The following is a 27,238-nucleotide window of genomic DNA, read 5'->3' as shown; positions in this document are numbered from 1 at the left end:
TGATTTGCGTAAACGGTACCGAAAGAGGGGCAGAGAGAATAGAACTGGGCTGCTGTGACTTCGCAAATGACGTGCATTTGCGTTTAGGCTTGAACTTGTTTACAACTGGTCAGAAATATCATTCATTATATTTCTATGCCGTCTTTCCTCTGAGCGCTAGGTGTTCGTGTCCGTGCTTCTCCCACTCCTAGTTTTATACTCACGACAGCCCTGCAAGGTAGATTAGGCTACTTATAGGCGAGTGGTCCGAGGTCACCTGCCGCACATTCAGGGCTTTAGGTTTTGCAGGGAACCTCCAAGAGCAGAGAAGGCTCCTTGCATTACAGAACTTGGCCATCAAATTCATGGCAGCAGGCGATACACGGAATAAAAACGACAGGCCAGGCGCTGGGGCTTTGCAGCGAGGCCCATTTTGCGGTTGCTTGCAGGCGAATACAGTGAACGCCCGAATAGGGTCAGAAGTGCTAATATTTAAGGCATGAATATTACCTGCGTAATTGCCTTGATTCTGTCACTTGCTCCCATAATTCACGGGTGAATGTCGTGTGTTACTGCTATACTCTCATTCTTTAAATCCAAATTCTCTGATGCCAGGTGCCCCCCAACCCCAATGAAAACGTGATAGAAATATACAGTCATATCATATGGGCTAAGTTTACCTGTTTGTTGTTGTTGTTGTTTAGTCGTGTCCTACAAATCTTCAAATAAATACTGACTGTCCAGGTATGGTATTGAAATTAGTAGTGTGTCACCCCTCCCCCCAAAACAGTGGTACCTCGGGTTAAGTACTTAATTCGTTCCGGAGGTCCGTTCTTAACCTGAAACTGTTCTTAACCTGAAGCACCACTTTAGCTAATGGGGCCTCCTGCTGCTGCCGTGCCGCTGGAGCACGATTTCTGTTCTTATCCTGAAGCAAAGTTCTTAACCTGAAGCACTATTTCTGGGTTAGCGGAGTCTGTAACCTGAAGCGTCTGTAACCCGAGGTATCACTGTACATTTTTCTAGTGTTTTGCTGGGAAAGGCAGATAACTTCCGGGACGGGGAGGGTCTTGTCTTAGACATGAGAAGGCGGCCTAGCGGAGCGTGCGCGACTCCTTTCAGCTTCTTGTCTTTTGCCGCTTCTCGGGCTGCATCCCGATGTCCCTATTGGCTCGCCGTCGCTTTTGAGCCCCGCGGCCGCTGTTGCCATGGAAACCAGACGGTCTCGCGGGCGCTTCGCGGGCCGCCGACCAAGTACAGGGAGCCGCGAGGGTCAAGTTTCAAACGCCGATGGAAATGACCCTCGCGGCTCCCCGTACTCCGTCGGCGGCCCGCGAAGTTTCCGCGAGAGCGGCTGGTTTCCAGGGCGACTCCCGCAAACACCAAGCGGGTTCCTCGGCTACCGGGCGCGAGCAGGGCCATTTTGTGCCTTCGGGCAGCGCGGGGAGACGCGGAGCTGAGAGAGGGGAAGAAGGCGGGCGCCGCGGAGTGTGAACGCGAGGTAAGAGGCAGGGAAGCGGCCCCGTCGAGAACCTCTGAAGAAGCCGCCGGGACCCGAACACTGTGGCGGCTTCTGGCCAGCCTCGCGCTCTCCGCGAAGGTCGCAGGGAAAGCTGGTCGGAATATGAATCCGGCATCAAGTGAGGCGGCGTTATTCATCCAAGCCAAACAGGGAAACGAGTCGAGCTTCTTGGCTGACTCGTTTCCACGACGGTTTTACGAGGCGCTGCTCCCGGAGACGCCGCGAGGCTCAGAGCAGCGCCTGGATCAGGGAGGGTCAAGGGGTTCCATGGCGCTCTTCCTCAGGATGGTTTCTCCCCGATAGCTGGAGTACCTGGGTGGTGATAATTGTATTTTATTGGACTAGGAAGCTGTCAATAGCTACTAGCAAGGGCGTAGCCAGAACTTACGGGGGGGGGGCAAGAACCGACGGGATTGGTCAGTTTGTTACATATTTCTATTATTTTACTGGGGAGGCAGGTGCCCCCCCCCCAGCCCATGGCTACTAGCCATGGTGTCTATGCCCTGATCCATCAGGGTCTTCTTATGTTCGTCCTTATCTGTATAGCGGTTTGAATATTCAGTAGTTCAGGAATAAAGGGCATGGCAATATTCCCCATGGACTATCTAAAGAGAGAGACCTCAGGCTTGTCGGGTCCTTCCTGCTCTTCTCAGTGCAGGGAGGAGGTGAACCAGGCGACTGCATTTATTTGAACATTGAACCCTCCTTAACTCTGTGAGCTTCACACCAGCTTTAATCTCTTGCATCCACAAAAGATTTCATCTTCAAATAAGCACAGTATCTCTCCTAGTGAAGTTGTTCACTTCTGCAGGAAGGGTACACAGAAGTCCTGTGCCGTCTTCAAAGCATCACTTGAAGGAAAAGTCTTTGGACAGAGCCATAGTTCTGGTGAATTCAGGAAAGCATATGCCAAACATTGTTTGTAGCTGTTGAAATAACTTCACATTATCTTTTGTTTTCTCTTCTTAGTTTCAGTTGCCACCCAATACATGACTAAAAATGATTGACTCAGTCAAAGTAAGAAGACAGTGCAGCTTGGATTTTTACTCTCATTATGAGCACCTTTGTTCAGTTCAGGGCTGTGTCCCTCTACAATCTGTAAAAGCTAGAAGGCTTCTTGGTGTTCTCGATATAAATGCAGATCGCATCAAACCTCCTGATTGGGTACCTCTCTTGGATGCTATCAGGCACAACAAAACTTTGACTTCTATTGCCATAAGAAGCTTTCATCATCAGGGACACAGAGACTCAGGTAGTGACCAGTTAAATTGTTAACCGTATGACCGCTCTTTCTCTCATAAAGTTGTGTTCTTGTGCTAAATGCTACTCTGATCAGCTCCATTCAGCATGGTCAGTGGTCACGGATGATGGGAGTTAGAGTCAGACAAAAGCAGAAATACTGCAAGTTTCTCATCCCTGCAGTTACCTTTTAAAAAAAAAAAAGAAAAAGAAAAATTGGGATTATAAGAATTGTGTATTTTGGGTTGTCGTCCCCCCCCCTTTCTGTCCATTTTTTTCCATTTAATGGTCCATTCCTCCCCCATTCATACTCCTTAGTATTTGTTTCTTCAGGTTCCAATAGAAGAGGGAGAGTTATGCATGTGACTTGCATTATGTTTAAGTTGCCTTTGGCCATGGTGTCATTAATACAAAGGAATTTGCATCTGCTTATATAGCTAAAATGGCATGGTAGGCAGAATCAATCAATCAATCAATCAATCAATTACTCATGAATGGCCTATGTAAATGCTTAAGTGGTGTTTGTTCTGATGATTTTATTAGCTTTTTTTGTTTTCTAGGTGTTGAAAAGCAGGGAACATATATTGTAAGAAGGAGAATTCCAGCAATTCGATCCAAAGACTTTACTGCTCAACTATGTAAAGCTATTAAAAGTTGTCTGATGAGATCAAGTGCTCTAGTAAATTTGGAACTACAGGGACTGCTTTTGAGGGAAAAAGACTTAATATTACTGACAAAAGTAAGACTGCTCAATTGCAATAAATATTTTCATGGAAATACTTCTGTGCCCATATTAAAATTACTAATATTCTTTATTTTGAAGGGGTTGGCTAACACATCATCTCTAGAGAGACTGTCTTTAGCAGACTCACCAATTGGTGATGGAGGTTTGGAAAGTAAGTTCTGAATTTTCTGAAGAAAACTAGACTTAATATGCGACACAGTGTCATTTGTAAAAATACATCTTGTTTCACACATTCATAATACTGCTGTAGTTAGTACATTTTAATTTAAAATGTCCTGTTTAACCTTGTTTTATGTTCTTTGGTATGTTAAAAACATTTCCCACATTTGAAATAAAATAATGGCATTCTGATTACATCTTGGCTTTCTTTTGTCGGAAGTTCATAGAAGAAGTTAATTTGATGGTATCTTGGAAATCCATGGCTGCCTTGGTGGCCATGATTTATCTATTTTTCTGTATGACAACTTAGGTAGCTGCTTCAGGTGCATTGAGTTGTAAAGAGGAGCAACTGCACCTGAAATACAAAGAAGAGTATAGCCTTTCTCAGGCGTTCTCCCTTTGCATGAGAGAGAGTGCAGGGAAGCCCTTGCTGCCCCTCCCCACTGATGCGACCCTTCTGCCCACTCCCAAACCCTTAGCCATTTACACATTGTGGGGAAAAGTCTGTACACACATAGGCTACCTCTCACCCCTTAGGCTTGAAAAGAAACCTTCCTATTGCCCTGAAAGATTCTATTGAGGCTAACTGCATTGCTGTGGGAGGGGCAAGGATGCGAGGTTGTGGGCCAGGCAAGGAAGTCCCAACATGCCATAACTGTTCAAATTTGTATTCTCTGGAAATATACCACTGATACTAGGTAGTGTTGTTCAGCAGTGAGACTGACAAGAGCTTCAATCAGAGGAGTGAAAAATGACATACTGCATGAGGAACTGGTGACTTGTTGGCTTGTATTACATGACGTGCAAACACACACAAACACAACTTGGCACTACATTAACCAAAACACTTGTACAATAGTGTTTTTCCACAATTTACTATGTGATAGGATGTATGAATACACAAATGACACTGAAATTAAGGGACGTACTTAGATTTTTTCTTTCTTTTACAAAAGCTTTGGGAAAGTAGACTGTTTAGTACAGCAGTTGCCACTCTAGAGTTGCCACCCTTGTTGCAAGCACATAGCAGCACAACATTGCTGATCAATGAAGTGAGAATGTACTGGTGATTAAAAGGAGCTTGAAGCTGTACAAGATAGCAACCTTCTATACTTAAGTAGTGTCATCTCTCTCTATTTCCAGTGATTTGTCAGAGTGTGAAGAATTCAGCTTGCATCAAAACTATAGATTTTACAGGGTGCAGTTTGACATGGCGAGGAACCCAACACATGGCCAACATTTTAAAGGTAAAACCACTTTTGAAATTTGATGTAAATGTTGCTATTCCTGTCTGTAATTTATATGTGAATCAAATGCTAACTATACCTGCATATTAAGCAGACAGCCTTGGCACTATCTGCTGTCTCGTCTGCTAAGTCCATGTATCAACTCATCTGTAGGATGACTTTTTAAAGTTTGAAATGTCCCGTTTAACCTAATTTTATGCTCTGTGGCATGTTAAAAACATTTTCCACACGTGAAAGGCTTTTGTTTTTTAATTGAAAAGTTGACTTCAAATTATGTCAGCTTTTAAAGGGATGTTTGTGGATGTGCATAATCCTCAGGATTTTTACTTGGAAGTAAATTCCACTCAGTTTTAAGGGATTTATAATGTCATTCTAACCATTCTAGCCATGTCTACTGAAAGGTAAGTTGTATTGAATTCAGTGGTGCTTAGTGAGATTTGGAGTGCAGGCCTTACTCCCTAGTTTAGGATATTTAGAATTGCACCCTGAGTCTTCTATAACACAAATCCATGATCTTTAAGCATATGTTTCTGGTTGTGATGAAAATTGCCTGTCCCTAAGGACTACTTCTGAAGCCCTAGTATACTAACTTCTAACACAGCATCCAGTTTTCCTGAAGTTCACAGTAAGACAAGCCATTCAGTTTTGACAGGCATACAGCATTCTGTTTGTCTTCACATAGTAAAGAATCAGTTTGAAATGTAACTTATTCTCAAGTGTGTTTTAATATTACTTTAACTTTAGCTTTAGCTCTCATTATACCTTCAACAATATAATGGTCATTCAGTTTTTGTATTCTAGCTGGCATTTTCAGCAACTATTTGCATTTTGGTGGTTTTGTCTTTGAAAGCACCAGGCACTGAAAAGACACAGTGAAGCTTGGGCTGAGAGCCTGCGCTATAGGAGACCTGATTTGGACTGCATGGCTGGCTTAAGGCGCATTACTCTCAACTGCAACTCACTTATTGGTGACCGAGGTGCTACTGTTTTAGCTGAATGCCTTGGAGAAGACCTATGGTTAAAAGGTAGGTGCTAATTATAGATATAGTTGTAAACAGCATGCTTGTGTAGGATACAACACCTTTACATGGAGTAAACTACTGCATATTTTACAAGGTCTGTTTCTTACTATGGGGAGAGGAATGTCACGTTCCCTGTCCTTTTCTGTGAGCTAAATTGTAGCTCTAATATGGTCCTATAAATAAGGTTTAGAACCATTCTTAAGTACAAACTATTTTAAAGAATTTCTGTTAAGCCTTCTGTTAAGCCAAATGTAGGCTCTGCATTTAAATAATTTGGCCCAACATGATTGCTTTCTTGTCCCTTTCTTAGCTTTCCACCCCCTCCCTCAACTTTATTTCCATGAGCTTTATCAGTTAGGGACTAGGTTTGGGGAGGGCCTTCAGCAGCATGAAGAATAACGGCTGTTGCTCCACTATCAGGAGCACTTGCTCCTCAGAAGTAACACTGAATAATCTCAATTACCGTATTTTTCCATCTATAAGACGCCCCCTACTTCTGGGGACTCTGATTTAAGAAAATGGGGGGAGATGTATCTGTGTATAAGACGCCCCCTAATTTTTGACATTATTTTTTAGGGGAAAAACCTAGTCTTATACACGGAAAAATTTGGTAAGTAGGCATGACCAGATGAATCTTGCTATGTGTGGACAGTAATGCAAATAACAGTGTATGTACTTGATTATGTATGAGACCAGTTAACATGAAACTGACTGAGTGATGGGCAAATAATTTAGTGGGCAAAGTGTGTGTAAAATCACACAGAATTTGTTGAAATAACATAATACTTCTTTTTCTTCCAGAATTTGGCAACTTCACGTTGAAGTTAGAGCAGGGTCTGTCTAAACATTCTGCTGTGTCTGTGTTTAAATACTTCTAGATCATGCCAATTAATAATATTCTTCTTTAATATTCTAGCACTTGATTTGCAGCAGTGCGGAATTACCAATGAGGGAGCTAGATCACTTTTGGATATATTTGAGACCAACAAAACAATTGTGGTTCTAGACATCAGGAAAAATCCATTAATAGGTATGTTTCTTTTGGTTGCACCATCCAGGAGTATAAAAATGTATGTTAGAATTTGAAAAGTATAATGCACTTAAAAACAATGTGACATTAATGTTCCCCACCGCCTTGAGAATGAGGATATTCAGGGCACTCTTTATAGAGAGAGCTGCTTCTTGTGGGGCAAAACCAGATTTACAAATGTGCAGGTATTGTAGGATTCTGTCTAGAATTCTGCCTTTTGACAGGGTCATATTTTGAATTGGACAAATGCTAGAGAGCGCTCTTTGTTGCCTCCACTGTTGACCCCTTCCCACAAAATTGAGCCATAAAGTACTCTTTAATACCTTCTCTCTCCCCAACATGAATACTAATAGGCAGGTGCTCATGTTCTTTCCTTATACATCTCTGTTGCTGGCTGCCATGTACTAGCAAAGAGACATGTGTAAGGAAGTGACTAACTGAGGTGCGTTGGGAGGAAATGGAAACCTTTTGGTTGTGTAGAAGAAAGTGACTAAAGTACATTGATTGGTACCAGTGATGGGAACATACACACTCTAGGGCAGCAGTATCCAATGTGGTGACATCCAGATGTGCCATCAGCCCTACTTGTCATGTCATGGTCAGACAAGATAGGGATTGTAGTCTAACAGCATTTAGAAGTTACCACACTGGCTTCCCTGTTCTAGGGGCTGCACGTCAAAACTGCATCAGCCTAAAGCTCCCAGATTTACCCAGTCTTCAGTACAGTAAGCTTAAAAGGCTTCAGGCATCTGCCTTCTAACACCAAGGGCCATGATTACTGAGCTTGTAAGAGTGACTCAAACCTACTGTGTGGGTTGGTTATATATCCATGGTTCGCCAGCAGTAGATTCTGTCATGAATAAGGCCTTTGAGGGCAGAAACTAGAAAGTGCTGGAAGACTCTGGAAAGTTCATATTGTTTTGACTAACTCAGAGTCACGTGGAGCCAGGAGAGATAAATTTCTGGGCTCAGCGAGCTGCCTTATCTCTTTGCTCTCTCTCTTTGCTCTCTTTTACTCTGCTTGTACATTGCATGGAACAGAATTTTTGCCACAGTAAAGTTTTCCTTTTACTGTGGATCTTTGAGTCTGCGTGGTTCTTTTTTATTTACTGCAGGACACTACTGTTCGACAGATTCACCATACGGAAGCACATGCCTGTATCTCTTGTGATGTAAAAGAAAAAAATAGCCGTTTAATAGTCTCCCCCTCTTTCCACTTAATAACCTTAGTGTCTTCATAACTTAATAACTCAAAACCTCGAAGCTCTGGTTAGACAATCATGGAGACAGTAAATTCCTGGTCCCTCTTTCTGCACTAGCATTTAGATAACTCTGGGAATATATTTAGGTCCTTTGACTTGGCTCTTTGATAGATATGGGGCTGAGCCATGGAGACTTTATATATAGGTAGTTCTTTTAGCCACTCTAGTAGTAGAAATGAGGGCAGAGGAGAGGCTGAATGGATTATAGTGGGTGCTAAAAAAAATAGCATATAATGAAAATGTTTTTGTTAATCTTTTTTTGTAGATCATGCTTTAATGAAGACAATAATTGAAAAAGTTCTGATGAATGCAAATGGAAGTAACATGGAGGTATATTCTGTAACAGAGTTTGTTTGTAGTTACTAGTATAATGAAATAATCCACAAAATACCAAATAATTGTGCCAGTCATTTCTCTGCTCATTACATTTTGGACAATGGAGCTCTTGGAAAAAAAACACTTTTGAGTTATAAAATGGCAGAGCATGTTTTTAAAATTCAGACTAGCATTAGGTTGCTTCTTCAATGTGCTCAAAGCAGGTTTTTAATTTGGTCAGACAGGGAGACACTTCCTTTTATCTCAAGCAAATAATTTTTCTCCTGTTCCTGAGAATTTCCTATTCGCATTGCCTCGTGTTTTGCTTGAATTCATCCAGTTTGCAGACACTGCTTGAAGACTGGGACAATACTGATGACACCTGGTCCCAAAGCACTGAATGACCTCACTCAGTGGTTTCATAGATACATAGTAAATAATATATAAAACTCTGTAGAAATGCAAACACGAATTCCAATGAAGATAAGTGACTGGAAGTGTTGAATTAGACAAAACAGAAGAACTACTGGAGAATCACCACCACCAGATGTTCTAAACCGTGTAAAGAATGGTGCAATCTACACAGTCAAAAACTGCTGAGAGGCCCAGTAAGATCAGTAGGGAGGTGATGTCTTTGTTGACCTTCAGGAAAGGGATCCCCTACCAGGGCTGCTGGTCTCTTGCTGATACTGGACTGAAAAGGGTTGAGAGGTGTATCATTCAACAATACCTTGAGGAATTCTTCTTGCACAAATACCATAATCATTCCACCAAAGAGAAAGATTTGGTGCTGGTTGAAAACTGGCTAAACTTCTTTATTTGGTGTAGATTTTTAAAAGAATGATTGGACCACTGCCAATTTGAAATTCTGGCCTTTAAAGAAATATTACCAGTCTTGTTCAGAAATTTGCTAAGCTCTCCATGATAGATCTGTGCTAGCCAAGGCATGCGATGTTGCTATTTTAATGTGGTGGTTTTCAAAATCCCAAGCACCCTGTCAACATCCTTAAGAATGATCTTATGTCAATCCAAGCAACAGCAATGGGTGGCTGTAGACTACATATGAACTACAGCATCCAAGCCAGACTGAATTTGAGTTAGTTTATCAATGATGCATCAGGCAAAACCATCAGAGCAAGCAGTTTCTGGTGACTCAGTCTGGTGAACTTCCTGAAAAAGCTCAGCTGCATGCAATTCTTTTGATGTTGTGGCAGAGAAGAAAGATTTCTTTGCAGTTGCCATCACTACCACCTCATAGTCCTGGGAATGGCGTGCTCAATGAGCCCAGGAAGTATGCAAGTGATAGATTAATTTTTAAATACATTTAAAATTCTTATGTTTCTCCTTTATTCCCCAGTATCTGGTATCAATTTAAGTAAGGATGTTCATCTTGACGTAGTTACTACTAAATCAAATTATACACTCTTTTTCTTTTCCTTCAGTATAAGTGGCTTCCATCTCCACCCTCAAAAGACCTTAAAAATAAACCTAAAAAAAGAACAGTTGTCTTAGGAAATGGCAGAAAAGGAAAAGCTACTATTCGTATTGGTAAGTATATTGCTTTGTGCAAGTTGATATAAAATAAAAATTAACTGATATGTCAATGAGTTGATACAGCTTGTATATATAGATGGTCATATTTGTTTAGAAGCAAGACTGTAAAAAAATGAAACAGTAAAACAAATGATAAGAAAGAAACTTAAGAAACTGCCTAATAAACTAAAAAAGATATTCCAACACATTTTTAGTTACTAGTGAACAAAAAATGCAGAACAATCAGGATCTTGGAATAAGAGTACTTCCAGGAATTTAAATTGGGGTGTATCTAGGTTACTAAACCATGGTTATCTCCTGGCTGAGCTAGTCATACATCAATTTATTCAATTGATTCCAGCCAGTTGGCAAGGCTGAAAATTATTTTCGCTTGAAGAATGAAAGCTTCAAAAACGAACCAACAACCAGTAAACAAAATCATTGATTCCATTTTTCATTTTTTAAGTGCTTCTCATTTTCAAAGTAGAACTATTTAAAACATACTAGCCTAGCCATTCAAAGTGCTTCTGCCTCTTGCTGCCAAACCACCCAACATTTCTCTCTACCTTGAAGCTAGCCAGGGAAGGGGGACTGGGATCTTCCCCTTCTTTACATACAATCCTCTCAACCTCAGTGAAACTTCAAGAGACAATTCCCCACTGCTTCCAAGCTAAAGCTTAAGGCAGTAGCTCATTGTCACCATTAACAAAGGGTCATGGACCACTTGCTAAGGCAGGGGTAGTGAATGGAAATATGGATGGCTGCTAGTACACTTAACTAGGATAGATAGTATACAGAGTTCTGAGACATGCCCTACGTTTAGGATTAAATGTAGTCAGAAATTTCAGGCTTCAATTTGCTGTGTTCATGTGCTTAGGTATCTATCCATCCATGCACACAACCCACATCGCTTCCTTAATACATACTGCCTTCCATTTTAAATCCATTCACAATCCAGGCTTGATTTGAAATATGTGGAGGGAAATTGAATCACCTGAAGCCCAACATTCTAATTTTAAGTGAGGTCTGTGCTGACCTCATGCAGTAAATTTAATGTCCTGAGTGATGTTTCATTAAACAAAAAGGTTTGTTTTAAGGCTTTTCTAGTAATTGGAGTTTGTTATATATGCTTCAAATATGAGCTTCCTAGTTGGCATGAAAAACCTTAAACTTATAACAACTTCTGAGCAAGCCAGCCAAGGCATTTTTATGACTACTTAAATTGAAAGGTATCTAAAATGTATTATCTTGATTAATTTATGTATCTGGCTATTTTCCTACTTCTGCTTCAGTAATCTGGAGACACAGAGGTAAGCATACAAGCTAATATCTATGAACTTTCTGGACACCAAGGCTGCAGTTCTGTGTAGTTACCTGGGAATGAACATGCATAGGATTGTGCTACAAGATTGCCATTTGCCATGGATGGTATCTCCACCAAGCGGGGCACTTTTCTTCCCCATGGAAGAAAATGGATATGATTGGACTGTGTAATGGAATATTAAGTACATTTACTCATGAGTCTTGTTCAACATGGTGAGACTTAGCCTGAATCTAGCATCTGACTATAAAAAGAAAAATTATGTTAAAACAATGTTTATATATAAAATCTGGAATTTCATCAACAGCATGCTCTAGTGACTGAAATATAAATCACAACAATATATATATATATATTAAGCCTTGAATCATTTCCATTTATATTGCTTTTCCTGCAATAATCTCAAGGCAGCAGCCATGATTCTTCCTATTTCTTACAACACTTACAACAACCCTGTGAGATTGGTTATTCTGAGAGATGGTGGCCTTGATGGGCTTGCTATATAGCTTGCTCTACCTAACCTAAGTTCCTCTGTCATAACTTTTTAATTTTTCTTTTAATTTTTAAAACCGTACACTTTCACAGGTCTAATGAGGACTAATGTGCAACAATAGGGAATCACATAAGGATTCCCTGTTGTTGCACATTAGTCCTCATTAGCCCTGTGAAAGCAAGTTACCAGTAAGTCCTATAAAGTTTTATGAACCTATGTGATGGTAGAATTATTTGTTGACTTTTAATCAGCATTTTCCCAAGTACTTTCCAACTGTGGAATATAACCTGGGACTTATGGAATAAAAACAATTTCTCAGTAAAATCTTAGATGATTGATGTTGGATTGACAGCAGAAACCCATTTCATCTACTTCTTGTCTCCTAATTTTTTAAAATTCTGTATCTCCCCCCCCCCCATGTTATCTGGATCAATCGTTCTTCTTTCTCTTGCTTGCTATGATACAGGGTTTGCATCAAAAAAGCCCTTAAGTCCTAGTAAGACAGTGCTGTGTGATCAAGACAGCTATGTTCCAAAGCCCTTGCCTCCCGGAGCACGTGGCTTCCTGCCTTGGCGTACTGCTGAACGTGCAAAACAGCACAGGTAATATTTATTGAAGGCAGTGAAAAAATGCCATATGCTTTGTGGATTAAGGTAACGTGGAAGAGGCTAGTATATTCTTAGGTAGCCCTGGTATATATATTTTCACTGAGTTCAAATTGTGTTATAGATAGGTAAACGTACAGTGCTATAAATAGTTTTTAAAGAAATAAGTGACATCAGCATCTGTGTTGTACTCAGTAGCTCAACATCTGAATGCCCTGCAGCTTAACAACTTCTTTAGGGACCCCTACAAGCACCACTCTCTTTTGAAAAGCTTGGCTTGTGTCTGGGATAGAAATAACTCTTGATATTGTAGTGACTACTTTGATGACACATGAATCCACCTTGTGGCTAGTTGCTGTACATGTATGCCATACAGGGCTTGTGCCCATGTAGAAAATGTAGGTGAAAATCAAGTAATGCTCCCAATATACCATGTTCTTGTGAAGACAGCTAGTATATTTGTATCAGTTCAAGAGAGATTGGAGAAAGACGTGCATAGTTTTTGCTGTGGTGGTTGAACTCATCTAAATAGGAATGTCTGATTCTGCAAATAAACATGGAACGCAAGTGAATTAGGGAGAGAGATTCCACTGACCCCATTCACAGTCTACTATGAATTACTTACTGTCAGCAGCTTGCTGTTGTACATTAACAATATTTTGGGTGGAGGGAAAGTGAAGGCTTTGGTTGGGAATACTGATATGAGGACTTGATCTCAGGCTGAAATAAGCTTTGCTTAAATCTGTGAAGTCATGCTGCAAACATCAGACTCCCCCTCCCCACTTCTTAAAACATTTAATTTGTGTTTAGGGCTGCATCTAGGAAGAGTACTCATGAAATTCCATTGCAAATCCAGGTAACATTATAATTTCTCCTCATTTCTAGGAAACAAACAAGAGAGTATTATCACTGGCTTTGGGAAGGACAGCTTATTTTTGACAATGTCCGATTGTAAAGATTATTCCTTAGGGAAGTTTATGACTTAAATTCAGTAACAAGTACAGAGTGACCTGGACTTGTAGAAGAGGCAAAATAAAAGATATCTATCAGATGATCACTAATATTATATAATCCACTTGTAAAATGAGACCATTAACATAATTAAATCTAATTGTATACTGTGTCTACTGTATGTGCATGCAGGCTGGCATTCCAGTGAAAGTAACTGTGGAAAGTGCGTCTTCATCTGAAACGGAGACAGATGGTGCTGCAGAGGATGTTATATGTGAAACTGATGCCACAAAGTCACCAGAAATAAAGTTAAAACAGTACCATCAGTTACAGGTACAGTTTCTGTCTTTTAGATTTTATGAAAGATAAATGAAATTCAGTGATTAGCCTTTGTGCGTGGGACTAGGCACATAGAAATAGTCCGCAAATGACCCCATATAACTTAATTTTTCTAGAAGGCTGCTAGATGTAGAGGTCTTTAAATTTTTTATAAATACAGAAATGAATTGCAAATATAGGCTGTGATCCAGATGAATGCAGGCAAGGTAACCATATGTGTAGTTGGTACCTCAGTTTGCTTTGGGAGTTGTAGCAACAAAAGCAACTAGATAAGCAACTTTTGGGGGGGAAACTTGTCTTATTTACTAAGGGCAACAATGGCAAAAAAATAATAGCACCTTGTCTGCCCAGAATTAAGTTTTTTTGGGTTAGACAATATGTAATTTATAATATATTTCTATGAGATCCATGCCCCCACCTGTCTTACATTTGTTTACAAAAACTATATTTAACCCTCCTGCCAATACTAGTTAATCCTACTATCTTTCTCTTGACAAAGGCCACCCTATAGAGCAGCCAAGGCAGTTTGTGTCTTCAAAGGAGACCTGAAACTGAATTGGATCTGTATATTTGTCCAAGAGTAACTAAGCACCCTTTTCATTACCTTGCCCCAGAAAGGAATATTAACCACTTGCCCATTGCAGTTAATGTCATACTTGTGCAAACTAGGAGCTGGTCAAATCATATCAGGAGCTGGTCAAATTACATAATCTTTTAAAGAAGCTGGAATTGTGCCATCCTGTGATCTCCTAGACTCAGATGAACATCCCCTCCCTGCTACATTTATAATAAGCCAGAATTGATCAGGTACCTTGGTCTACATATTCAAGTAGCAATAACAGTGCTCCAGGCACCTCCGCAAATGATATGGCATTAATTGTGGCAACCAAGTCATGATAGATGCCATCTACGTGATCCTCAGATGTCACAGCATGCTACTGAGGGGTCTACTGTATCTCCTGAAAGCCAGATTTCAAAAGGCCCCACAGCACCCAGAAAAGCTCTACAGGACACTACAAGATGGATGCAGTGGTGGAGGAGAAGGACCCATTTCCTCGCTTGCATCATGACAGAGGAGGCCTGATGGGTTTGATCAGACTCAGCATGTTTTTCTCCACCTTCACTGCAGCCATCTTCATTAACCTCAGTTCAGGTGTATAGCAAGGAGCCACACAGGCTCAGCTGAGTGGAAGAGGGTGCTTGGGAGTGATTGTGTCACCTACCTGAGAGTAGAACTTCAACAGGAGTGCCAACCATACCAGCTGGAAAATCCCCCAGAGCCCTCAGTAATCAATTAGTCTTGGACTATTTCACTCCACAGACAGGTAAAGTCACTGATAGCCTGAAGTTCAACCGAAAAGTGACCTAATTGCGACAAGGGAATTAATATCAATTTCCTCACTTTTAGAACGCTTATCTTTCTGCCCTGCTGAGCAAACCAAATCTCAAGTATTCCAGGTTTCTGTGTTGAACCAATGACATGCCCATGGTTGTCATGACAGCTGTGAAGTCCTGACCTGCCTCACAAGGCAGCCCTGGCATGAATGGTGAGATACACCAGAAGCCCTGGAAGTCTTCCACACTGTCTCTGAGAATAGCTCAATCAGCTCAGGTAGGGAGGCTGCTGAGCAGAAGGGAGTGGTATACCAGTAGCACCCCCAATACGTATTGAATGCCCAAAATGAGTTACAAACACCTCAAATTGGTACGTATCCAGATCAGAGACGTAGAAAAGCAGTGGCTCCCCCAGCCAATATTGGTGCTGCACCAGATGGGGGCTTTCTATAACTGTGTGCTGCAGATTGAACCTTTACATGCTTTCTACCACTTAACTATGGCCTCTCCTGAGAGATTCTGTGTAGGACATGGTGTGTTTCATTCCTTGCTCTGCCTCTGACGCAAAGACTGTATCCTAGAATTCTGACAATGTTATCTAGTATAGTAGTCTAAGGGTAAAATATTCCCATAGATTCATTGGTGAGTACTGTGTGTGTTGGGGGAGAGAAGTTAGACCTTTAACTGCTTGTGTTCCCTTTACAGCTGTTTGCTGTAGTTTCTTTCCAAAGTGATGTGTTAGTAACCTTTTTCTCTTCCAACTTAAATGTTGTTTCAAACAAGAGCCACTGGAATTAAAAGTTAACTACTGTAGTTAAAAGCTTAATGATGCTTAGTTTAACTTTATTTACATCCATATAATAATTATTTTGATCAGAGTGAGGGTAATGCAACTGATCTGCTCGATCCATGTATCTAAACTTTACCTATGTATGGGATGTATACAGACACAGCAGTAACCTATTTTAATATGGTTTTGTCTTTTGAGGTTAAAGCCCCTGATTTTCAGAGCAGAGGTAACCCAGAAAATTTTGGAAATTCCAAAATTCTAAAGCATAAATCCCAAAGAATCTAATTTTCAGCTATAGTACCCTTAAGAAACCATGATCTTCCTTCTGACAGATGGATTATGAAAAATGTCAATTAAGATTAAAAGAAGAACGAAGAGAGAGGGCAACTGCTGAAGAACGGATAATGGAGGTAGAACTCACTTTCTTTCTTAGCACTTTTTTAAAAAAGAGACACTAACTTCTCCTGCTTTAAATATTGTTTTAGCCTTTTTTCTCACATAAGTAGAAAATTGAATTTTCCAGGATTTTAGGTTTTAGAGGCTTTTCAAACAGAGTTCAATAGAGCATACACAATTTGTCAGCTTTAAAGCCATAAGGACATCAACACTCAGTGTGATATAATTTCTTTTCTGTTCAGGGCTTTTAAACTCTTACCTGATAATATAGCTTTTGTTTAAATGAGTGTATATAATATTGTTGGAGTGGTGGTTATGGGAAAATAACAGCAACCTATTCTGCACTAAGGGCCACACACGAAATATGGAAGCAGCAGGTATGTTTCCCCAAGTTGCCAGGTACTTAATTTAGTATTAATTAAATTATGTTTCATGATTTCTTCTAGCTGGAACTAGAAAACACCCGCTTACGGAATCTAAACTGCTCTTTGTCAGAGGTCCTCCATGCACAGTCAGTAGCCAGCACAATTCTTGAAGATGAAGGAGTTTTGGGCAGCATTGAGAATTCTTTCCAAAAGTTTCATGCTTTTTTAGATCTTCTAAAAGACGCAGGGTAAGAGTGTGTTCTTTTGAGTTACCCTTGGAATTATCCATTCTAATAGATTAGTTTGTTATAGTTCAAAACCATCAATGGTTCATCTTCTGAGATCCTCACTGTTCAAAAGTTTGCCTAATCCTGGGGTCGCCAACCCAGTATCAGCAGGCACCATGGCACTTGTGAAGGCTTTTCTTTCTGTTCTTCAGGTCACCTGACCTATATTAATTTTATTGAAGATGAGGCCCATGACCTTCCATATAGAACACTTCCTAGAGTTGGAAGGCCCCACCCACTTCTACTCCAATTGGTTACAAAAGGGGGGGGGAACCACCCTCTTTGGAGGGAATCCTGAAGATGCTATGGGGAAAGCTGGAATGTTACTGGCTTATGCATTGTGAGATAAAGGTGGCATGGAAAGGAAAAGTAGGGTGGTGGCCATTACTTTGAATGCCCAGAAGGGCATTTCATTTCAGCATGGAGTGAGGAGGGAAAAGCTACAAAGATGGTTTCTCCAGATGCTTCCTAGCTTGCATGTGGATCTGTGAATTGTGAAGGCAGCAACAGGGTTTTCCGTGTCCTGGGGGGCATTTTCTTTCAGTGTGAGTTGGATGGCAAAGAGAAGCAATGAGGATGATGTCCCTGATTGCTTCATGGTCAGTCTGACCACCCCCCTGAGTGGGCCTTTACAAGGCATTTGGGTATAGAGGGGGAGATCTGTGTGGTCAGTGTGTATGTGTAAAGAGAGTCTCTCCCCCACCCTTTTAAAGAGCTTGGTGTGTGGAAGAATAAAGGAGCATGAAAGGTCAGGTGCTAAGTCTTTTGCAAACTACACTGTTACGAACTGAAAACCATTCAACCTCTTCTCTTTGCTTAAATGCCCGAGAAAGGACATCCCCTCTTCCTTTAACTTTTCAGTGCTGAAGAAAGGGCAGAGGAATTGATTTCATTTAGCTGCCTTTCTTTGCTATGCACATGTACAGCTTCTTTTCTTCCTCCTGATTTTATTTTCCTCCCCTTCCCATCATTTTTTTTAATGGAACTACTGCTAGTGTGGCATACCACCAAATTATGTGTAAATTCATTGCTGTCCTTCTCACTCCCACCAGACCGCGGGAAGTCAATTACATTATGCTGGTCCTGATTCTACAGATCACACAATACTGATTTTCTCTGCATGCGTGTGTGTGTGTGTGTGTGTATACACACCCACAGATGCTCCAACAAAGAGCATTCCCCTGTACTAGGAAAAAAATATGACGTTGCCACTCCACACATGCTCTCTCTCACACATTGCTTCCCCCGTCCCCTGACTGAGCCTGCCTCCCTGGCAGTCAGCCAGCTAGTTGATGCTGCACATATGGTGAAAAGGAGCAACCTCTAAGCTAGCAACAACAGTTCTTGGACTGTGTGTGGAGCGGCCACATCGTATACTTTTCCTAGTATGGGGGAATGCCACCCAACAGCAGCCATTTTGTGTGCCACCCATGACACACTCTCCAAATTCCCATTGCCCCCAAACGCCTGACCTACTCATTCTTGGAGAGCAAAAGTGTATAAAAATGATCTAAAAATAGTTTCTTCTCTATACTTATGCTGTGAGCTGCTGTATTAGCGTATGATTTTACTAACAATTGTTTTATTTTAGATTTTTGTAAACTGCTTAAATGTTTTCTTACCATCAAATGGTATATAAATTTTAATATGTATTTTATCATGCAGACTTGGACAGCTTGCAGCAATGGCTGGTATAGATCAATCAGATTTTGGTTTATTTGCCCATCCTCAAATGACTTCTACTGTAGCTAAACCAGCAGTAACAGAAAGGGAGAAGTCATTTGAAGAAGAAAGACAAGAACACATGGAGAATTTCAAAGTAAGTATGGTGACAAGTGAAAAATACTGCCTGTTCAAAATTCATCTGGTGTGTTGTTGTTCAAATCCTCCCCCTTTTGCTTTACCTACAAATTTTTCTTTCATGACTTCTCTCTTCTTATGCTGTTGTGTGTCTTCACTTCCAGGAAACTGTGGTTCAAGCACTGTTTTATTCTCCATTCAGATTCTTGGAATAGCTGCCTTTTTATTGGCGATACCCTAATGAAACCCTTGGTTGTAAGGCCTACAAATTGAAGTCCAAGGATTTTAGACAGCATTTTTAGAAAAGAAACCACCTCCCTGTGCAAATGAAATATAAGCTGTTACCAAATACAGTTAAGAGTGCAATTTATGGTTCCTTAGAAGTGTCCCAGAAGCCATAAGATACTTCAGAGTTCTTAATTGGTGGAGAGTAAGTCTGCCCCCACAGGCCTCTTGGTTGTGGCTGCAGGCAGCTCTGCAGGGCTGACCTCTCCAGCACTGCTGCTCCAACATTTGTATGGAGAAAAAAATTGTATGGAGAAAAAAGGAGTGAAAGGCGGATATCAAGTCCAAACTCTTCTTCTTTATGCCTGGGGCAGACTGAGTGAGGCTTTGGATTGCTCTGTTAATGGTGAAAATTCAAGTTTCCTAGGATTCTGCCTGAAAGCCAAGTGAACTAACTATTAAGACATGAGAGTGTTTCCTAATGATACTTGATCATTGGTATGTGGAGAGATTTCTATAGCTGAGGGAGTAGCCAGGGAGATCCTCTATATTGATTTCTTTACCCTGGCCTTTGATAAGTATTTTGAGGACCCACTCAATTCTTGCGTCTGTAATTTGTTTTAAGCTGTTCTTAATATTGAATATTGAATTGCTGTATCTTGGTTCCTATGGTGAACAGTGGGTATGAAATAATAATATTAATACATGTCCTCATCATCCTGGCAATACCTGAATTATGGTGGTAAGAAGATCCTCTCAGTCAGTCTTAAATTATTTGGCCAGACATACCAAACAGTCAAGTATCATTCTTTTATGCATTCTTTTATGTATTTTTTTAAAAAAATACTTTTTATTAAAGTATTTGGTTTACATGCATTGTCTTTTTCGGATTGTGATGTCTTTTCTACAAATCAGTTACGTTTGATATGAGACATTAGTGCTGTATACAGTATAAGGTTGGGGAAGAAGGGGGTGATGGGGTGGTGAATCTTATGTTCTTTTATATAGTGTGCATGTGGGGTTTTTTGTCAGCATTTAACTGGGTAGGTTCGCTGTCTATTTGCTTATTACATTTTCTTGGTGTTGAGAGGGATTGCAGGGCAAAACGTGGTTGGTTGTCTGTAGTTGTCTGCAGTGAGGTTTGTTTGCATTTGTGAGGGGGGAGGGATTGTTTGGTCAAGTAAGCCATATTGATTCGTATGCTGTTGGTGGATTCTTCTTGTTGCCTTGTTGCATACTGCTCAAGTGTTGAACATTATGGAGCAGTCATCTTTGTGACTGATGACAGCATATGCTGTCAAAATGGTTACAGATGGGAATAGACCATAAAAAGACGTATTAGAATGAATTGCTAATTAAAACACTAAAGATTGGCAAAGCTCCCGGTGAAGATATGATTCCTCCTGAGGTGCTTAAACTAAATGCCCAGTGGTGGGCTGCGTTTTTGGCCCAACTTTTTACGGTAATAAATGATACATGCAAAATCCCAGAAAATTGGAAACTGAGCCTGGTAGCCCCCATCTATAAGAAGGGCGACCCCCAAGACCCCTCAAACTATCGTCCCATAAGTCTCCTGGACATTGTGTATAAACTTTATACTCGCCACCTGTTAAATAAATTGGTTGACTGGGCTGACCACTCTAACTTGCTTAATCCAGAACAGGCAGGGTTTAGAAAGGGCCATAGTACAATAGGCCATTGTTTGGTATTACAGACAATGATAGATAAGTATACAAAGACACATAAGAGCAAACTTTTTGTGGCTTTTGTAGATCTTACATCCGCTTTTGACTCAATCTGTAGGGACTAATTATGGCAAAAACTATATGACACAGATATAGATAGACGACTTTTCAAAATACTTAGAGAGTTACATACAGACATCACAGTTAAAATTAGAACTGGGATGTCAGGCAACTATACTGACCCACTGCCACTGGGGAAAGGGGTTAAACAGGGCTGTTTGTTAGCGCCGTTCCTCTTTAATTTATATATAAACGACATTGTTCAACATATGGCAAAGTATAAGTCATCAGCTCCTGCCCTGGAAGGCAAACACCTGAATATACTGCTATATGCTGATGACATGGCGGTCATGGCACTCACTCAAAGGGGCCTACATAGCATGCTGGAGGGGCTCGTAGCTTATTGTTCCCAAAACTCTCTAAAGATAAATTATGATAAAACAAAAATTGTGGTATTTACTAGAGCTCACCACACATTCAGATGGTCTTTAGATGAACACAAAATTGAACAATGTCTTCTCTTTAAATATCTTGGTATCACTTTCCAAGCTACATCTAGCTGGCTTGCCCACTTCAAGACTGTAGCCCTTCTAGCACGTAGGACAATTGGTGCTCTGCTCAGCTTTTTTTATTCGAGGGGAGGGCAACTGGTGACCCGGGCACTAAAAACTTTTGTTGGAAAAGTGATTCCCCAGATGTTATACGGAGTAGAACTCTGGGGATGGAATCAGAAGCTGCTAGAACGGCTTGAAATCTTCCAAAATTTTTATCTCAGAAGAATTCTAGGCCTCCCTCAGAGCACTCCGGCAGCTTTCCTAAGAGTGGAAGTAGGATTACCCTCTGTGTCTGCCAGGGCCCACTTAAGATTCCTGCGTTTTTTCACCAACCTCATAGATGCCCCGAACACCTTATTGGCTAAACAAGCCTTTGTATCATTACAAAATAATACCACTTGGCATAAAAATCTACTAGACATTTTATCTAGATACAACCTACCTGAGTTTAATACTCTCAAATTGTGGAGCCCTGATAAAGTTCGGGAATGGATCTTTGAAAAAGACGCCTTTTTGGACTCCACTAAGATAAAAAACTCTGGGTTTTCCTACTGGTTCCCTTGAGTAAAAGCAGTCAAAATCTGTGCCAACTACTTGGTGGAGATCATTGATCCCACCCTTCGGAGAGCTTTTACTATGGCACGGTTCCAAACATTGCCAACTGCTTATTTGACCGGTAGATACACAAAAACCCCAGTAGAACACCGTTTATGTCCTTGCCTTATGAAAATTAAAGAGGATCTTACACATTACCTCCTCTATTGCCCCATTTACTCCGGCTTTAGAGACGCATTGCTGCAAATTATACCCAATTCTATAACCAGTCCTGAAGATAGAGTAAAATTTTTGTTAGCTGATGCAAACCCACGCATTACCCATGTGGTAGCGGTTTTTGTGATGAAGGCCATGAAAGCCAGGGAAAGATTTATGGACGACAATGTAAAGACCCCTTCATCGTCTGTTTAACTCGTTGCTCGTTTTCCCTCCTTTTCTATTCTGTGGGAAGAAGGTTTTGTTGGCTAATATGATAATAAGTTTGGTGAGACTTGCTTATTTCATACTTTCCAGCTATCTCCCTTTTTCCCAGTGCAGAGAAAGTGGTAGCCAACTCTGAGCACATTGATGATGTTTTATATTGGGGTGGGAGAGAAGCAATTCTCCCTCTGACTGTAAAGATAACAGTGTAGTTAGAAAATTGCTGCAGATATTCAGTTGATGTTCATTTTGATTTTCTTTTCTTTCCCTCCCTAGAATGCTGGTTCAGCTGTTATTCCTGATCCCATCTCCTTCCAGACTGATTTAGCTCCATTTCAAATTGCGAATAATGTCCTAGCTGCTACAACAGAAGGACAAGAACTTCAGGGCATTGGGCAGCCCAAGAAAAGTTTATGGCAAGACTTCGAAGGTAAAGTTGAAAGTTGGAGAATGGAAGAAAATGCATCAAAAATCAGCCAGGCAGCATCTTCTGAGAAGAGCAGCCAACCTGTGGAACTGGAAGCAAGAGGGTCCTCTGTAAGGCAACGAGTTGCTAGTTGGCATTCAGTCTCTGATCCCAGTGCAAATGTGTATAGTAGCAAATTCAGCAATCTTTCTAGTGAAAATGATAAAGTTTCCTCAAAAAGACTTCCCTATATTGCAAGCTTTGTTGCTGGAGATCAAAGTGTACATCAAACAGATCTTTCTAGAAATGACACAGTAGGTTCTGATTCTGAAATACAAGAAAGCATCCATTCTATGGGAGGTATTTAAAAAACCAAAACATTCCTATTGGGGAGTTCACTTCACGGGTCTTGGAGATAAATGCATGCTTCAAAAACTTTATGCAGCACTTTGTGCGTCTATGTCATGCCTATCTTCTTGCAGTGTAAATCTTAGCAAGAATACTTGCTGGCAGTATCCAAAAGGATTGTGTGTTTTACTTTTTATATTGTTTTATAAAGGATCCCATGTGATTCCAATAATTCTTGTGCATAATTCTAACACAAATTTTTAAATAACAAAATGCTGTGTGAATAAAATGATTTTTAATTTTTTTTAGTTTGTCTAAAAAATATTTTGTTAACAAGTTTTAATGTCTGATTTTGTATAGACTATTCACATACGGAATACCAATATTAGGAATCAAATACAAAAATTTAAGTGGCTGTGGCTTTTTTTAATATTACCCTCTCCCTTTTTTACGCAAGTGTAACTTGTCTTTAAAGGAGCTTTATTGATTAAAAAAAGTATTTCAAAGGTTTTTGCTTTTCATTTTAACTAAATGTGGATATTATAAAATATAAAAAGATATTTGATGACTGAATCTTGTTCAAACTGCATCCAAACTGATTTAGGGGCTATGCAGGGGAAGAGAGGGAGGAACATTCCATTGCACAGGCAGAAATTCTTGTACTGATGGAATGAAAGACCTAGTGCTATGCTGGATAAAAGCCTATACGATATGCATGTGTGAACCAGGCCTCAGTTATAGCAATAGGCATGAAAGGTATACCAGATTTCAGCCTACAGTGAACAGTTTGCTCTCATACCAGTTTAAAACTAATTTTATTTTAATTATTAAACCTGAATTGACTATAAACAAAGCTAATTGTTTTCCATGGAACAATTACTTTTACTAAGCCAAAACAGCAGTAGACTTTCATCATTCTTAAACCTAGATTTACGGTACATGGTACTGTTAACTCCTAGCAAACAAAGCAGTTTGATTAACACTTAGTTTTGAGTGTTAATATTTTATTACAAAAATTGTTTCAACTTGTTTTAAGAAGCATAGAAATTAAAATGTCTTTTTGCTGTAGTTGCTTTGTGGCTTTTAAAAGAACCCCATGCATGGTGGTTAATGTTCTACTTTTGAGTGCTTTTGTGTTTGACATGGCAAAAGCTTTACATCAATACTCTGACCTCTATTTGTTCCATAGCTTATCAGTGTCCATAATTTAAATTTGTCATTTTACAACTTCTGTTCACTTTTGATGATATAAGTATTAGGTTGGCTGGTTGGACAATTTCACAGTTGTTTACAGTTCTACGGCAAGCTACTGAAGGCATTGGTTTCTTGGTCTCATGCAGTAATATCATGAACTTGTTGGCTGCTTCCTGCTTAAACTTAGGAGAGTATTTGCCCTTTCATATGACGTCAGTTTGTCCATTTCATAATCTGTGGAATGTGCTGTGCGCACAATTCGCATCTACTCAACATCAGTTGCTTCACCTCCACACCACATTGCTTTTGGGGTGGGGGTGGGGGGTAGGATTTCACCATTTGTCTTTTTGATAAATTGAACCTTAACCTGAATTAATAAAGGAGTTTCTTTCCAGTTTCCCAATATTACACTGAAAAAGTAAATTGCATCCCTATTTCCTACCCATTTTCTAGTGCAATCAATGCTTGATAAATTGGCTTGCTAACATAGGGTGAACCTAGGAAGCCAACTTATTCTGTGTTGGGACATTACTCCATTTTTCTCTCCAGCTCTTTCACATCCCTACTTGAACGTAGAATTGAATATGGGACCTTTGGAATTCAAGGAAGGATAAATATTAAGACATTTTAAAAATTCATTCAAACCACCTCTCAAAGCCCATTTTAGTACTCTCCATTCTGGTAGAGTTTTGAGCCCAATTTCAGTAGAAAGTGCTTATAGCATCCCACTCATTTCAACCTGGAGTACTTACAGGCCCTCCCACTTCCCTCTCCAGTACATTAGGCAGAGGCAGAGGCTGGCCTAAGGTCACTCACTGATCTTCATGGTTGAGCAAGAATTTGGACACAGATATGCTTAGTCTGAGTCCAATATTCTAACCACTATACCATACTGGATCACTGAATGGAATCTACTGTAACACAGTTGGCTGCTAGAGTTGCCATTGCAACAGCTACTTCAAAGGACAATTGTGTTGCATGTTGAGCATTGAGAAGTTCCAGGGCGACAGTATTTTTTGGATTTGGTTTCCTTTGGATGATTATCAAGGGTGGCTTATAATAAAATATAAAAGTTGAGCGCAGGTAGAGGCACAGTGTAAATAGTGCCTTAGCTCACTGCACTGCAAAACTATGCTTTTCTCAAAACTGCACCTTCTCTTACACAAGTCACCTGCATTACCACCACCTCTGCGGTGGAGCAAGGTCTGCTCTCTTTTCTTCAAATAAGTGCCTTTTCATCAGAACATTCTCAAGATGAAGAAGCAGTTGACTAACTGCTTAGTTCCATGACAGCAACACACTACTATTAACACTCTCTTGTCAAGTCCTGGTATAGCCTCAAGACAAAGGCTAGTTAACTATGAATAATCCATACTGGTATTGGAAACCCTTAACAATACTTCTCTGGCTGGTTAGGAAATTCTGTTCTTCCAAATGCTGATGGAATGCAACTCCTGCCACCGCTTTGAGGTTTCTCCCCTCCATTACAATCAGTGGTATATACATTTCACAAAATAAATAGTTACAGTAGTTTAGGAAAATCTGTCTAGAGGGCCCTAGGTGCCACATTCCTGTTTTAAATGCACCCCAGTGACCACTCGAAAATTCAAACAGTGTATTCCACTATCCATTAATAATAATAATAATAATAATAATAATAATAATAATTTTTTATTTATACCCCGCCCTCCCCAGCCAAGGCCGGGCTCAGAGCGGCTTACAAGCAATAATAAAAACAAGTTGAATGATTACAACTTAAAAACAAAATTAAAATACAACATTAAAATATTAAAATATAGCCTCATCGTAGGAGGAGAAGGAAAGGAAAAAAGAAAGAGAGGGAGGGAATCAAATTGGCTCCAAGCCAAAGGCCAGGCGGAACAACTCCGTCTTACAGGCCCCGCGGAAAGAAATCAGATCCTGCAGGGCCCTGGTCTCATGAGGCAGAGAGTTCCACCAGGCCAGAGCCGGAGTTGAAAAGGCCCTGGCTCTGGTTGAAGCCAATCTAACTTCCTTAGGGCCCGGGACCACTAGGGTGTTGCTATTTAAGGACCTTGAGGCTCTCCGTGGGGCATACCAGGAGAGGCGGTCCCGTAGGTATGAGGGTCCTAGGCCGTGAAGGGCTTTAAAGGTCAAAAGCAGCACCTTAAATCTGACCCTGTACTCTACCGGGAGCCAGTGCAGTTTGAAAAGCACTGGGTGAATATGCTCCCATGGCAGAGACCCCGTGAGGAGCCTGGCTGCAGCATTCTGCACCCGCTGGAGTTTCTGGGACATCTTCAAGGGCAGCCCCGCGTAGAGCGAATTACAGTAGTCAAGCCTGGAGATGACCATCGCATGGATCACTGTGGCCAGGTTGGGGCGGGAAAGGTAAGGGACCAAGTGCTTGATGCGGCGAAGGTGGAAAAATGTCGCCTTGGCTGTTGCTGTAACTTGCGCCTCCATGGGAAGGGAGGCATCAAGGATTACACCCAAACTCTTAACGGAAGGCAATGGCACTAATTGGGCCCCCACAAGAGAAGGGAGTTGGTCCCTCATCCCCATGCCATCCCGTCCCAGCCATAGGGCCTCTGTCTTTCAATCGGCTCCCACGAAACCATCCAGCCACAGCTTCCAAGCATCTGGTCAGTGTGTTCGGGGCCGAGTCGGTGTGGCCATCCATCAGCAGATAGAGCTGAGTGTCATCAGCATATTGGTGACAGCCCAGCCCAAAGCTCCGGATAATCTGGGCAAGGGGGCGCATAAAGATGTTAAAAAGCATCGGGGAGAGAATTGCGCCCTGCGGCATTCCACACGCCAAGGAGTGGCGCGACGACATTTCCCTCCCTAGTGCCACCCTCTGTCCCCAACCAGAGATAAAAGAGCACAGCCAGTTACGGGCTATGCCCTGTATCCCCACGTCTGCGAGGCGATGGTCCAGAAGATCATGATCGACCATGTCAAAGGCTGCTGACAAATCTAAAAGGATCAGCAGTCCTGACCCGCCTTGATCCAGTTGTCTACGGAGGTCATCTGTTAGGGCAACCAGAGCCGTCTCCGTCCCAAAACCAGGACGG

General features: G+C 40.9%; 1 protein-coding gene across 2 annotated transcripts; it reads left to right on the top strand.

Annotated features, from left to right (window-relative positions):
* Window positions 1-1,254: 1,254 nt before the first annotated feature.
* Window positions 1,255-23,494, top strand: CEP78 (centrosomal protein 78). 2 transcript variants are annotated; one of them, XM_083576802.1, is made up of 16 exons: window positions 1,255-1,480; window positions 2,471-2,753; window positions 3,301-3,479; window positions 3,564-3,636; window positions 4,788-4,891; window positions 5,742-5,916; window positions 6,830-6,943; window positions 8,471-8,535; window positions 9,963-10,068; window positions 12,334-12,469; window positions 13,283-13,328; window positions 13,616-13,756; window positions 16,220-16,297; window positions 16,730-16,896; window positions 18,601-18,754; window positions 22,511-23,494. In XM_083576802.1, exons 2-16 carry the CDS (start codon window positions 2,501-2,503, stop codon window positions 23,006-23,008), a joined length of 2,289 nt encoding a protein of 762 aa, XP_083432928.1. In that variant the 5' UTR covers window positions 1,255-1,480; window positions 2,471-2,500; the 3' UTR covers window positions 23,009-23,494. The 2 variants fall into 2 exon arrangements, with proteins under 2 accessions (XP_083432928.1, XP_083432929.1); XM_083576803.1 differs by having other exon boundaries at window positions 1,258-1,619.
* The last annotated feature ends 3,744 nt before the right edge of the window (window positions 23,495-27,238 follow it).

The sequence above is a fragment of the Podarcis filfolensis genome (genome assembly GCF_964270895.1).
Source record: "Podarcis filfolensis genome assembly, chromosome: 11".
In the NCBI taxonomy this organism is placed as follows: Eukaryota; Metazoa; Chordata; class Lepidosauria; order Squamata; family Lacertidae; genus Podarcis; species Podarcis filfolensis.
This window is presented reverse-complemented; position numbering and strand designations above follow the sequence as displayed.